The 15701-nt window shown below is 36.9% G+C and overlaps 1 protein-coding gene across 1 annotated transcript in view; it reads left to right on the forward strand.

Annotated features, from left to right (window-relative positions):
* ARMC1 (armadillo repeat containing 1) overlaps positions 1-15701 on the forward strand; it is a 42007-nt gene that overhangs the window by 15315 nt on the left and 10991 nt on the right. The window contains exon 4 of the mRNA XM_049633342.1: positions 9752-9941. Coding sequence (XP_049489299.1) covers positions 9752-9941 — 190 coding nt within the window. The remainder of the gene's footprint in view (positions 1-9751; positions 9942-15701) is intronic.

A 15701-nucleotide genomic window follows, 5' to 3' on the forward strand; every position in this document is an offset into this window, starting at 1 on the left:
TTCTTTTAGGAAATTAGGTTGGTCAGGCATTTTTCTTATCTTTTCATCTACTTGGTTCTTTTGGGTACCTTTATTAAAAATCAGAACGTGGGGCACCTGGGTGGCTCAGTCAGTTAAACATCTGACTTTGGCTCAGGCCATGATCTTGCGGTCTGTGGGTTCGAGCCCCGTGTCAGGCTCTATGCTGACAGCTCAGAACCTGGAGCCTGTTTCAGATTCTGTGTCTCCTTCTCGCTCTCTGCCCCTCCCCCACTCGCACTCTCTGTCTCTCAAAAATAAATAAACATTAAAAAAAAATTTTTTTTTAAATCAGAATGAAAAATTCTCATATATGGTAGGGTGAGTTTTATATGCATAACTGCTTTGGTAAATGTGTGTTCTTTAGACATTTTGCATTGTGTCATGTGTGTTACTATATACAGATGTCTGATCTATTGATATCCTAACTTAACTAGTTTATGAACGAATTGGCATCCCATTATTATATAGATCACTTTGGTAAGCCATAGCACAAGAGATTTATATTATATACCCTAATTGCTTTCTTTGATATGGTTATCCCATGAAAGCCAGCCAGTTAGGATGTGATTCCAATCAGTATTTCTATTTGGGAGTACTGAGTTAGGGAGAGTTTTAGCTATGATTCTATGGAACTCTGCAACTAAGGAAGTGTAAAAATCTCCCCATATTCCAGAAAGACCCATGGAACATAATATGCTGCTCTATTGACTGAAGGGAAACCTTTCACTTGGCAGTGATTGAAAGGGAAACCAAATCTCAAAAGTAGGTGTGGAAAGTGGACATTATTCTTCACACGGGAAGCTGAGAAAAATGTTTTATAAACTAGGAGAAATTCTGCATACTAAAATTTTGAGCCTTAATCACTGTCTTATGTTTTGTTACAGAATTTTGCTGAGATTTTAACATTTATTTAACAGCAGGTTTCCTTGTGTTTATTGATGCTTATGGATTGATAGTTGAATTGACTCCAAAGTCACTATTACTTTCAGTTCTCTGTCATTGAGAATAAATCTGGCATTATGTTTAATTTTAATTTCTTCCATAAATAACATTTCATTAGAGGTTAGAACCTTTTTACATTTTATTTTTTAGTTTTGGATTCCTTTTTTGGAGACAATTTTCAAAATGTTGACTCAGGAGAACATCTAAATCAGGTTAAGACAATTTGTATTGGTATTTATAGGACATTGTAATTTGTATTTTAGGAGTAATAGTTCTGCTATAAGATGCATTTTATAAAAGTGCTTGTGAATATCTAGTATGAAATATACTATAAGTAAAAGCTGCTTCAATAAAATGTGGCATCTCAACTTTAAAATATCTCATTTCATCTGGAGAACTTCCTAAAATCCTAGATTTTGAAACAGTGCCATAATAAACAATGGTCTATTCTTCTTGCTAAAATCTTGGGTGAAAAGTTTGTGCTTTATTGCTTTGTGTTCTTTATTTCCTTATGTGGTTTTTGCTTCTTGTTTCTGTGTTCTTTTTAAAAAGTAGTTAAAATTTCTTTCATTTCATTTATTTATTTAATGTTCATTTTATTTTAGAGAGCACAAGTGGGGGAGAGAGGGAGAGAGAGAGAGAGAGAGAGAGCGAGCGCGCGAGGGAGTCTTAAGCAGGTTCCATGCTCAGCACAGAGCGTAGTGCAGGGCTTGATCCCATGACCTGAGCTGAAATCAAGAGTCAGATGCTCAACTAACTGAGCCACGTAGGCACCCCTTACTTTGTTTGATCAGTATGCAAGCCCTGTTCTCATTGTTTCTATTTGCCTGGTCAACATTTGCCCATTCCTTTATTTCTGAATCACTTTGTTTTAGTTGTGTTTTGTTTTTTTGAGCCAAATGGAAAATCTTTTTGTTTTACTTGGTGAACTAAGTCCATTTATATTGAGTGATTGATATATTTAATCTTCATTCATTTTTGTGATAGTTACTGTGTATGTTGTGTTGCAATAGTTGTGTTTTTTTCTCTGCATGAGGTTTTCTTTTACTTTGAAAATTTCTTTTTTTTTTTTTTTATTTAGAGTTTATTTATTTATTTTGAGAGAGAGCACACAAGTAGAGAAGGGACAGAGAGAGAGGGAGAGAGAGAATCCCACACAGGCTCCACGTTCAGCATGGAGTCCAATGCAGGGCTCGATCTCACACGCCATGAGACCATGACCAAAGCTGAAATCAAGAATCAGAAGCTTAACTGACTAAGCCACCCAGGTGATCCTTACTTTGAAAATTTCTTCTCATACTTAAAATGGTTTGTTTTACTGTTACAGTGGTTGCTTTTGTACTTATACTTTTAAAAAATATTCTAAGTTGTCTGTTTTCTTATTTAAACTTCCACTATCTTGATTGTTAGTTTTAATGGTAATTTTTTGATTCCCACCTGTTAGGTGTTCCATAGTCACTAAACTTTTTCTACTTTAGTCTTTTCTTCTCCCTTGTCCTTTTTTTAAAAAATTGTTTGAGTATAGTTAACACATAATGTTACATTAGTTTCAGGTGACTCCTTTTTTTTTTGAAGTTGGATTATTTCTGCTTTGTCAAACATTGATGTGTTCTTTCATTCTCTTTCCCACCTTTGTTTTAAACTTAGATCCACAGTTAAATATAGAAAATGCTCATTGTCCTTTTGCAAAACTTTTCTGGTCATCTCTTGGTTTAAGCTCATTGTCTAGTAGATTGCTCAAGAAAGGCTCAAATATTCCTTGACTTCTTTCATGTTTAAAACCCTTTTTCTGTAACTTTAATACTTAAAGGACAGCTGGACTGGATCCATGGCTCATCTTTTGTTTTCTTGAGATTCTTGAAAATGTTGCTCTGCTTTGCCTTGATTTTTATTCTCTTTTTTTTTTGAGAAATCCGATGCCAATATATTTTATAAAAGGTAAGGGCAGTAGTGGTAGTTAATATATATTATCAGGAGCACTCTTCCATATAACCATTTACCTGCAATATCATTCTTTTTTTTTTATCATGTTTATTTTTTATGAGAGAGAGAGAAAGAGAGAGAGACAAGAGCATGAGCAGGGGAGGGGCAGAGAGAGAGGGAGACACAGAATCCAAAGCAGGCTCCGGGCTCTGAGCTAGCAGCACAGAGCCTGATGTGGGGCTTGGACTCCCGAACCATAAGATTGTGACCTGAGCCGAAGTCAGATGCTTAACCAACTGAGCCACCCAGGTGTCCCTTGCAATATCATTCTTAATGGCTGTGGTTACATTCCACATACTTTGTAGTTTTTTTTAAGTGTCTTTTTTGTAATTATTTAGAACAGAGGTTGGCAAATTTTTTTCTGTGAAAAGCCAGTAAATGTTTTAGGCTTTGCTAGACATAACAGTCCCCGTTGCAACTACCCTGGTGGGTCAAAACAGCCATGGTTAATATATAAATGAATAGGCTTTGGCTCAAGGATCATAGCTTCCCTGCCTTGGATTTCATTGTTACCTAAACAGAGCTGTTGACTTCCTTCTTAGAACCCTTTTTAATTTAGGACTGTTTTTTGCATTGAAAAATGAGGGATAATTTTCTGGGTTGCATAAATGTTACCAGAACACTTCTTAGCAAACAACACTGAAAAGAAAAGCAAAAGCAACTCCTAAAGGAAAATTTAAGAGGTTTTTCAAGATGATAGATAGCAAGTCTTCAACAGTAAAATGATATATTCATTGATTTTATGTAGTATGTGGAGGTTTTAACTGGCCTTTATGAGCAATATGAAATGTTTATAGCGGCATCTAGAATTAGAGTGAATTGGTGTTTATGACCAATAAGGATATATATTCAGAATTAAGATTATTTTTGATATATAATAAAGGTCAAGTTTCTTGTAGTTGTGTTTTATGAATAACATGAACCTTTTCAGTATGGATAACTAATTAGAAAAAGTGGTGAGGAATCAATATACTTCATTATTTAATAGTGAATTACTGAGAACAAAATTCCAATTACTTAGATGAAAGAAATTTTCAAGATAGTCTTTTTTTCTGATGTCACATTTTAAAGACTGAACTAAATCCAGGGCATTAATCAGCTCTTTCAATTTGCAATTGCCTAAGAAGATGAGGGCAATTAATTCTTGTTTAATTATACAGTCTCTCATATTTATGGCCAAATATACCATAAAACTCTAGACTTTTTCTTTTTGAATGTTTTGAATGATAGTATTTGAACAGTAATTTTTTTTTTTTTTAAAGACTAGCTTCCACATCTGTAGACGGTCTTGGATTTTTCTTTTTGGTTTTAAAAGCATTTTTTAAAAGTAAGGAAATAATTATTTATAATTGATTTGTTGGGGAAAAAAAAGGTATAATTGATTTGTTGAACGGGTACTTCATAGTGCCCTGATCACGAAGTAACTGTAATTAAATTTGCTTATATGCTTTTGTAAATTTAATTTTGCCTAAGACAAAATTTTACTTAGTTTTGAGAGGGATCTGGGCCTGTAAATAGATCCCTTAACCATTTCATAGGAAGGGTAGCAATAAAATTAGTCCTATGAGGTACACCTGAAAACCATACTTAACAGTGAGGCCATCATGTTGATTTGATTATGTTATTCTTTTAAAATCTTTTGGTTTTATGTAGGTAGAAATTGAAAATCTTCCAGAAGGGAATTTATTAGTGTGAAAATGATGAGATTTTGGAATTATGAAACAAGTTAAAAATGGTGGTCATAGGAGTATTTATTTCATAGAACCATTTTTCTAATTATCTGTAATTGCTTTGTTTAAGCAAACATAAGATGTGTGACTATAAGTATAGTTTTGTTGTAAATCCTTAATTTTCTTTTTTTCTGTTTTTTGGTAAATCTGTAATTTCTTTTTTTTTAAGATTTTATTTTTAAGCAATCTTTACACCCCATGTGGGAGTCGAACTCACAAATACTAAGATCAGGAATTGTGTGCTCTACCGCCTAAGCCAGCCGGGTGCCCCAAATCCTTAATTTCCTAAATGAAAGTTAGTGCGAGTAGCCTCTGTAGCAGCACAGGCAATTGTAAATGCACACGTATCACCTTTGCAAATTGTTCTTATGAATAAATGGAATTCTCTTCCCTCACTCTGTTGCTACTAATGTGGAAACTGGTAATACAGGTGTATGAGAGAATTAAGCCCCAGAGCCCTAAGGAATCCAATAGATGTACAGATTATCTTCTCTCCTGTGAATCTAGAATGGTTTTAACTCTATACCATCCTTTGGAGAATTAAGAAAATTGTCACTTATAGTTTTTGTAGAGCTAATTTCTTTTGCAGGACCTTAGTCAGAAAACGTGTTAGAGAAATGGTTTGTCAGACGTATGGGAGTAATAATCAGGAAAAGGAAGGTTAACTTAAAGAAGTTAACAGCAGAGGTGATCTTCCCTTTTTTTCTAAAAATTCTGTCTCATATGGTAGTTGTTAGCCACATGTGGCAATTTAAATTAAAATTAAATTTAAAAACCAATTTTTCACTTGTACCAACCTTATTCCAAGTATTTAATATTCATGTGACTAGTTTACTACATTTCCATCATTTCAGAAAGTTATGTTGGTCAGTACTGTCCTAACACTTTTTGGGTTTTTTTTTTTTTTTTTTTTTTTTTTTTTTAGAGAGAGGGCACAAATGAGTGAGGGCAGGGAAAGAGAGAACCAGGGCTCACTCAATGCGAAGCTTGTGTTCGCCCAAAGTGGGGCTTGAGCTCACTTCAAATTGGGGCACAAGCTCATGAACCGTGAGATCATGACCTGAGCCGAAGTCCAATGCTTAACCGACTGAGCTACCCAGGAGTCACAAAACTTCTTTTTTAAATTTTTATTTAGGGGCACCTGGGTGGCTCGGTTGGTTAAACATCTCTTTTTTATTTTATTTTATTTTTTTTAACATTTATTCATTTTTGAGAGAGAGAGACAAGAGTGCAAGTGGGGGTGGGGCGGAGAGAGAGGGAGACACAGAATCTGAAGCAGGATCCAGGCTCTGAGCTCTCAGCACATAGCTTGACAGGGGCTCAAACTCATGAAGCATGAGATCATGACCTGAGCTGAAGTCGGGTGCTTAACTGACTGAACCACCCAGGCTCCCAAACCTCTCACTCTTGATTTCAGCTCAGGTCATGATCTCACGGTTTGTGGGTTCAAGCCCTGCATCGGCCTCTGTGCTTACAGCAGGGAACCTGCTTGGGATTCTTTCTCTGCCCCTCCCTAATGCTTTCTTTCTCTCAAAATAAATATTTTTAAAATTTATTAAAAAAAATTTATTTTTTATTGTAGAGAGAGTGAGCGAGCACAAGGCGGGGGGTGGGGGGAGGGAGAGAGAGAATCCCAAGCAGGGTCCACTCTTAGCATGGAGGTTCCATCCCATAGCTCTGGGATCATGACCTGATTCAGGATCAAGAGTCAGGCCCTCAACCAGCTGAGCCACCCAGGTATCCCTAAAACTTCCTTGCCTAACTGTTTAAAAGGCTATTCTTATGTTTTGGATTACTTTTTTTTTTTTTTAATTTTTTAAATGTTTGTTTAGTTTTTGAGAGAGACAGAGCACGAGTGGCAGAGGGGCAGAGAGAGGGGAAGACACAGAATCCAAAGCAGACTCCAGGCTCTGAACTGTCTGCACAGAGCTGGATGCGGGGCTGGAACTCATGGACCATGAGATCATGACCTGAGCCGAAGTGACTGAAGCCGCCCAGGTGCCCCTGTTTTGGATTACTTTCATTTCATAGATTATTTTCTTAACAAGTTCCAGTAGAAGAATTACAGAGTCAAAGAGTATTTGGAAAACAATATTATTCCAGTATTACCAATTATATTCTTACCAGTAGTTTACATTTTATTGAAAATTCTCAAACATTGGATGGATCACTACATTGCTGTTCTCCTATTCTACTCTCTCCAATTCTAGATCAGTTTAAAAAAAATGTTAAACCATCTCTGTTCTTTGAGGTTGACATAAGATGGATGGCTTGGGTGGGTACATAAACTCACTGAAAATGTAGAAAATTTTTATATTTGCATTTTTTGTGAAACATTCTCTAATTTTACACCAGATTGTCAAGGGGTTAGTAACCCTATATGGTTTAGAACTACTCTTACAGTTGTTATTCTGCAGAATAGGAAGATAATTATTTGATGTTACTGTGTTTTAATATTTTATGTCCCTACTGCTTCATCTGGAAACAAAGTTTTTGAAATAGTGTATGTGCATTTCAGAAATTTTATAGGAAGCTCATTAGTTGAATCTTCTATTTGATGATTTTTTAATTTGATGCAAACACTTGAAAACAATATTGGTGAAGAGGGGTAGCAAAGACACTGGTTTTTTTCTCTTTTAAATTCATGAGTATCTGTAACCACTGTCCTCATATTCTACAACTTTTGGTTGGCTAGTATTTAAAATATCTCAGAATTAAAAAAAATAAAAGGGGGCTCCTGGGTGGCTCAGTCGGTTGAGCGTCTGACTTCGGCTCAGGTCATGATTGTGCTGTCTGTGAGTTCGAGCCCCGCGTTGGGCTCTGTGCTGACAGCTCAGAGCCTGGAGCCTGCTTCGGATTCTGTGTCTCCCTCTCTCTTTGCCCCTTCCCCGCTCATGCATGCACGCGCTGATAAACGTTAAAAAAAAATTTAAAAAAAATCTCAGAACTGCAGTGACCTTTTCAGTACTGTGAAACAGCTATCAGAAGAGTGCTGAGACATTTCAACCCCCCACCTGAAAATAGTCTTTTTGATAGCTTCTTGCAGTACACAGTCAAAATCATTCAAAGTAATTGATCTCTGTGGTCAACGGTAGCCCAGAAAACCACCTGGTATAGTAAATTGAGTGCTTGGAAAATTGCCAGATTAGTACCCCTGGAACTGAAGTTCTGTATAGCTTAGAAGGTTTATAGTCTGAATATCAGAAATTGAAGTGTTCTTGCTCATTCAATAAACGGATGGCAAAAAGTTTTGTGAGGCTTTGTGGAAGGTAAAGAGAGAATACATATCCATTCTTCAAAAGAAAAAAAGAAAATTATGATCAATAGTATAAGTACAATCATAGTACTTTAAATGTAGAGGGTGGAATGGATTGTTGGGGTGGGAAAGCTTCACAAAGAAGATGGTGGTTGAGGTTGAACCTTCAAGGAAGGAGGAAGAGTTAAAAAGCTTATGTCTTTTGGTTGAGGAAAAGGCATCTGTAAAAGGTGTTCATAAAAAGACAAAATGAGCTGATGTTGGCAGAGCTGAATGGGGACAGATTTAAAAGCCTTGAATGTGTGTTATAAGGTTTGGATTAATTAAACTTATCTGTAAGTGAAATGAGGGTTATTTTTTATAGTTATGTATATTTACTGTTTATTCAACTAATAAGTGTTAGATCTGTGCTGTCCAGTATGGTATACACTTGCCACACATGGCGATTTAAATTTAATTCAAAGTAAATAATCATTTTTTTAATTGTGGTTGGTCAGTAGCCTCATGTGGTGAGTGGACAGTGCAGCTATCAAACATTTCTATCAGTGCAGAAAGTGTTTTGGACAGCATGGCACCAGATGTTTATTTGAGGACGTATAGTAGGATTTAAGAGTTCAAGAATGGAGGAGCTCCTGGGTGGCTCAGTGGGTTAAGCATCTGACTTTGGCTCAGGTCACGATTTGTGAGTTCGAGCCCCCCATCATTGGGCTCTGTGCACTCTGTCCCCCCCTCCACCCCGCTTCCCCTCCCCTGTGTGCCTGCACTCTCTTTCTTTCAAAAATAAACATTAAAAATTAAAAAAAGTTTAAGAATGAAAACTTTTGTTTTTAGTTGTGTGTTTTTTTTAAAGAATTTTGTTTTTAATGTTAATTTATTCTTGAGGGAGAGAGATAGAGAGGGTGTGAGTGGGGGAGGGGCAGAGAGAAGGAGAGACACAGAATCTGAAGCAGGCTCCAGGCTCTGAGCTGTCAGCACAGAGCCCAATGCGTGCCCGAACTCACGAGCCGTGAGATAATGACCTGAGCTGAAGTCAGACGCTTAACCAGCTAAGCCACCCAGGTGCCCCAGTTGTGGTTTTATAATATATTCATGCTTTGTAAAAGATAAGTAAAAAATGTAAATTAAGAAACAATTTGAATTTATTAAGAAATCTCTTTTTTATAATGATTCTAATATGAATGATCCTCTCCTAATTTGTTTTCTCCTTTTGGTTTTTTATGTGTTGTACTTTCTTGAAGGTCAGGGGACCTTCAAATTATATTAATGTTAATCCAGGGACAGGTTCTAATCTAATCTTTTTAGTTGATTTCCTGTTTAATGATTTTGATTAAATGTGCTTTTATTTATTTTTTTATTAAAAACTTTAAGTTTTTATTATTTTTTTTAACATTTATTTATTTTTGAGAGAGACTGAATATTAGCGGGGGAGGGGCAGAGAGAGGAGACACAGAATCTGAATCAGGCTCCAGGCTCTGAGCTGTCAGCACAGAGCTCGCCGTGGGGCTCAAACTCACAAACTCTGAGATCATGACCTGAGCTGAAGTTGGATGGTCAACTGACTGAGCCACCCAGGTGCCCCTGAATGTGGTTTTATACTATTATAGTGATGAGTTTTGAATCTCAGTAAACCATGGTTTTAAAATTAGAAGACCTTATTATCAACTAACTGCTTTTTCAATGTTGGTTATTCTAGGTATTTCCTTTAAATTGAATGAAACATCAGAATGAAGAAAACAAGGCTCTGCAAAGTTGAATAAAATTACAGAATCAATAGAGGTGACCGGACTAGTTTATTAATTTATATGTGTTTCTTTTCAAGGTCTACAACTCCAGGAGAAACAAAACTGCTGGCTTCTGAAATTTATGACATTCTCCAGTCTTCCAGTATGGCAGATGGTGATAGTTACAATGAAATGAATTCACGTAGAAGGAAAGCTCAGTTTTTCCTGGGAACTACAAACAAACGTGCCAAAACAGTGGTTTTGCACATAGATGGTCTTGATGATACGGTAAGACTTTTATAAACACGTGGTTCATAAGGTAGGGTCAGGAAGCAGATGATCCTTCTGACATATCATCAGAAGGTTGTAGTAGCCTAAGGCTATGTAACAAACCCTATGTCATTTACTTTACTTCATCTCATCACATAGACATTTTATTACCTCACATCATCACAAGAAGAAGGTGAATATAGTATGATATTTTGAGAGAGATCACATTCATATAACTTGTTACAATGTATTGTTACAATTGTTCTATTATTTATCTCTTACTCTGCCTAATTTATTTATTTTTTAAATGTTTATTTTAGAGAGAGAGAGAGTGAGTGACCATGAGTAGGGGAGGGGACAGAGGATCTGAAGTGGTCTCTGCACTGACAGCAGATACCCCAGTGTGGGGCCCGAACTCATGAACCACAAGATCATGACTTGAGCTGAAGTTGGACATTCAACTGACTGAGCTGCCCAGCACCCCTGTGTCTAATTTATAAGTAAACTTATCATATGAATGTGCAGGAAAAGAACATAGTATGTATAGGTTTGGGTACTTTCTGCAGTTTCAGGCATCCCCTGGGGGCCTTGGAACAGATCTCCTATGGATAAGGTATGGGTGGGGTGGGGAACTACTGTAAATAGTTTCTTCACTGACACCAGTGATCTTTTTTTTTTTTTTTTTTTTTTTTTTTAATGTTTATTCATTTTTGAGAGACAGAGACAGAGCATGAGTGGGGAAGGGGCAGAGAGAGAAGGAGACACAGAATCGAAAGCAGGCTCCAGGCTCCGAGCTGTCAGCACAGAGCCCGACACGGGGCTCGAACTCCCAGACCGCGAGGTCATGACCTGAGCCGAAGTCGGACGCTCAACTGACTGAGCCACCCAGGCATCCCACCAGCGATCTTTTTATTTTTATTTATTTATATATTTTTTCAGCAGTCTTGAAGAATAAATTCCAGAGGGGCATTTTGTTCTAAAGGTGTCAGTTAATCAGAGGATGTAACAAGAAGAAATAGACACATCCACAAGTAGAGCTGGAGATTTCAACACCACTCTCAATTAATAGAACAAGTATACAGAAAATCAGTTAAGGATATAGAAGACTCAAATAGTACTAACAACCACCTTACCCTCATCGGCATTTATGGAACACCCTCCAGCCACAAGGTAGTATCCATTCTTTTCACATACACACGGAACATTTACCAAGGTAGACCTTATTGTGGGTCATAAAACAAGTCTTAATAAATTTAAAAGAACTATGCAAAGTATGTTCTCTGAGCACAATGAAAAGCAAGTTAGAAATCAATAACAGGTATTTGGAAAATCCCCCAAATATTTTGGAAACTAAATAATTTATTTCTAAAATAATCCCTGAGTCATGGGGGTGCCTGGGTGGTTCAGTCAGTTAAGCTTCCGCCTCTTGATTTCAGCTCAGGTCATGATCTCACGGTTCCATGAGTTCAAGTCCCACATCAGGCTCTGCACTGACAACTTGGAGCCTGGAGCCTGCTTCGGATTCTGGGTCTCCCTCTCTCTCCGCCCCTGCCCTGCTCATGCTCACTCGCTCACTCACTCTCTCTCTCTCAAAAATAAACATTAAACAAATTAAAAAAAATAATCCCTAAGTCAATGAGGAAATCAGAAGAGAAATGATAAACATTTTGAATTGAATAAAAAGGAAAATGTAGTATCAAAATTTGTGGGAAGCCACCAAAGCAGTGTTTAGAGGGTAATTCATTAGCACCAAACGTCTAATTATTTATATATAAGAGAGATAAGGTCTCAGTGACTTAAGTTTCTACCTTAAGAAACTAGATAAAAAAAAGAAAAAGCAAATTAAATCTAACTTAAGCAGAAGAGTGAATGAACAAATCAGTGAAATGAAAAATGGAGAAAAACTAATGAAATCAAAAGCTGATTCTTTGACATGATCAATAAAATTGATAAATTTGTAGCCAAACTGATCATGAATAAAAGAAGTCACAAATTATTGATACCAGAAATAAGAGAGAGAAAACATCGCTATAGATCCTGTAGACACTAAAAAGAAAATAAATGGGAGCGCCTGGGTGGCTCAGTCAATTAAGCATCCTACTCTTGATTTTGGCTCAGGCCATGATCTCTGGGTTTGAGAGTTCAAGCCCCCTATTGGACTCTGTGCTGCTGGTGTGGAACCTGCTTGGGATTCTCTCTCTCTTTCTCACTCTTTACCCCCTCCCCTGCTTGCTGTCTCTCTCTCTCAAAATAAATAAAGAGACTTTAAAAAAAATCTAAAAAGAAGCGCACCTGGCTGGCTCAGTTGGTTAAGTGTCTGACTTCAGCTCAGGTCATGATCTCATGGATCCTGAGTTTGAGACCCACATTGGGCTCTGTGATGACAGCTCAGAGCCTGGAGCCTGCTTCCGATTCTGTGTCTCCTCTGTCTGCCCTTCTCCTGCTCACACACTCTCTCAAAACTAAATAAACATTAAAATAAAAAAATAAAAAATTTAAAAAGAAAATAAATATTTTAAATAACTTTATGCCAATAAATTTGGTAATGTAGATGAAACAGGAAAATGTTTTTAAAAACACAGATTGCCAAGGTTTATTCAAGAAGAAATGGATAACATGAATAGCTCAATATGTATTAAAGAAATTGAATTTGTAATTAAAAACCTTTCCATAAAGAAAACTTCTGTCCTAGATAGTTTCACTGGTGAATATATTCAATGTATTCTAATATAGACTATTTTAATAATAGAATACTGTAATACTCCTACAGGGTAGTTTCTTCTGAACTCATTTCTACGTTGTCTGCTTTTAATATTAGCTACTTCTGCTTGCTTCTGATTAGTGTGTCTTCTGTTTGTGTCTGTATTTCAAGTAGATTTCTTACAGGCACCATATAGTAGGGCCTTGCCTTTTTATCCATTCTGAAAATTTCTGCCTTTTAACTGGAGTGTTGGAGTTATCTTTAATATGATTATTTGTATGGTTGTGTTTAAAACAACCATCTTGCTAATTCCTTTCTTTCTTTCTTTTTTTTTTAAGTTTATTTATTTAACTAATCTCTGCATCCAGCTTGGGGTTTGAACTCACGACCCTGAGATCGTTTGGACACTCCTGTGACTGAACTAGCCAGGCACCGTGCCCTTGCAAATTACTATTTGTCCAATCAGTTCTTTGTTCCCTTTTCCTGCCTTTTGGACTACTGGATGTTTTTTATGATTTCATTTTATTTACTTTGTTGGCTTATTAGGTACAGTTCTTCCTTTCTTTTTGTTGGTTGATGTAGGGTTTATTTTATGTATCCTTTTTTTTTTTTTTAATGTTTTTATTTATTTTGGAGAGAGAGACAGAGCACCAGCAGAGCATGAGAGAGAGAGAGGGAGAGGGAGACAACAGAATCTGAAGCAGGTTGCAGGCTCTGAGCTGTCAGTACAGAGCCCGACATAGGGCTCGAACATAGGGATTGAACAAGTTCGATCAGGTCAGGCTAGATCATGACCTGCGCGGAAGTCGGATGCCTACCTGACTGAGCCACCCAGGCGCTGCCCCTATTTTATATATCTTTAACTTACTATAGTGCAGCTTCAATTAATATATCACTTCACGCATAGTATAGGACACTTAAAACATTATACTTCCATTTCTCCTTTCTCTGCCTCTATGCAGTTGTTAACATGTTTTGCTTCCACATATGTCATAAACCCCAAATACATTGTTATTACTTTAAATAGTCTTTATTTTTTTTATTGTGGTAAAATACACATAGCATGAAATTTACTGTCTTTTTAAAAATTTTTTTAAATTTTTTTGATGTTTATTTTTGAGAGAGAGAGAGCGCCAGAGAGAGCACATGAGCGGGATAGGGGCAGAGAGTGAGGGAGACACAGAACTTGGAGCAGGCTCCAGGCTCTGAGCTGTCAGCACAGAACCCAACGCGGGGCTTGAACCCACGAACTGTGACATCATGACCTCAGCCAAAGTCAGACGCTCAACCAACTGAGTCACCCAGGTGCCCCCAAATTTACGGTCTTAACCATCGTTAGGTATATAGTTTGGTGGTATTAAATACATTCATAATGTTGTGTAACCATCACCTCTATACTTCTTATGAATGTACAACTTTTTTGTTTTGTAAAACTGAAACTCTGTACTCATTAAACAGTCACTCTGCTTTCTTCCTTTCCCCCAGCCCCTGGCAACCACTGTTTTACTTTCTGTCTCTATGATTTTGAAAAGTCAGTTTCTTTTAAGACATTTAAAAATAAAAAAAGTATTTTCTGTCTATTTACATTTTTGCCGTTTCCAGGGTTCTTTGTCCTTTGTGTAAATACTGTATTTTTCATCTGATACTATTTTCCTTCTGTCTCAAGGACTTCTTTTTTTTTTCTTTTTTAAATTTTTTTACTGTTTATTTTTGAGAGAGATAGAGACAGAGTGCGAGCAGGGGAGGAGCGCAGAGAGAGAGGGAGACACAGAATCTGAAGCAGGCTCCATGCTCTGAGCTGTCAGCACAGAGCCCGACATGGGGCTCAAACCCAGGAGCCGTGATATCATGACCTGAGCTGAAGTTGGACACCCAACCGACTGAGCCACCCAGGCGCCCCCGTCTCAAGGACTTCTGTTGACGTTTTCTTATAGCAGTACAAGTCTGCTGAAGTTGAATTCTTTCAGGTTTTTTTTTTTTAATTGAAATAGAATTCACATACTATAAATTTGCCATTTTAAAGTGTTCAATTCAGTGCTTTTAGTATATTTATAGGGTTGTGCAGCCATCACCATTGTCTAATTCCTGAACATTTCATCACCCCAAAAGGAAGCCTCATACCCATTAGCAGTCACTAATGGGTTGCCCGTGACAACCACTAATTTACTGTCTGTGGATTTGCCTCTTCTGGACATTACACATAAATGGAATCATAGGATATGTTACCTTTCATGTCTAGCTTTCACTTTGCATAATGTTTTCATAGTTCATCCCTATTGTAGTGTGTATCAGTACATCATCACTTTTTATAATATTCCATTGTATGGATTTACTATATTTGTTTATTCATTTATCAGTTGATGGACATTTGGGTTGTTTCCACTTTTTGGCTATTATGTATAATTCTGTGAAGATTTGTGTATAAGTTTTTGTGTGGATGTATGTTCTCAGTTCTTTCGGATATGTTACTAGGGGTAGAGCTGCTGGGTGATACAGTAACTTTGTTTAGCTTTTTGAGCAACTGCTAGAGTGTTTTCTACAGTGGCTGCATCATTTTATATTCCATCAGCAGCAGATGTGGGGTCTGGTTTCTCCACAGCATTGTCAACATACATTTCTGTTGTTGTTTGTGTGTTTGTTTGTTTGTTTTTATAATTTAACTTTATTTTTTATTTTTTAAAATTTACATCCAAATTAGATAGTATATAGTGAAGCAATGATTTCAGGAGTAGATTCCTCAATGCCCCTTACCCATTTAGCCCATCTCCCCTCCCACAACCCCTCCAGCAACCCTGTTTGTTCTCCATATTTATGAGTCTCTTTTGTTTTGTCCCCCTCCCTGTTTTTATATTATTTTTGTTTCCCTTCCCTTATGTTCATCTGTTTTGTCTCTTAAAGTTCTCATATGAGTGAAGTCATATGATTTTTGTCTTTCTCTGACTGACTAATTTCACTTGGCATAATACCTTCCACTTCCATCCATGTAGTTGCAAATGGCAAGATTTCATTCTTTTTGATTGCCTGAAATGATTTGATACTCCTGAAATGATTGCCGAGTAATACTCCATTGTATATAT

The sequence above is a fragment of the Panthera uncia genome, chromosome F2, assembly GCF_023721935.1.
Source record: "Panthera uncia isolate 11264 chromosome F2, Puncia_PCG_1.0, whole genome shotgun sequence".
NCBI lineage: Eukaryota > Metazoa > Chordata > Mammalia > Carnivora > Felidae > Panthera > Panthera uncia.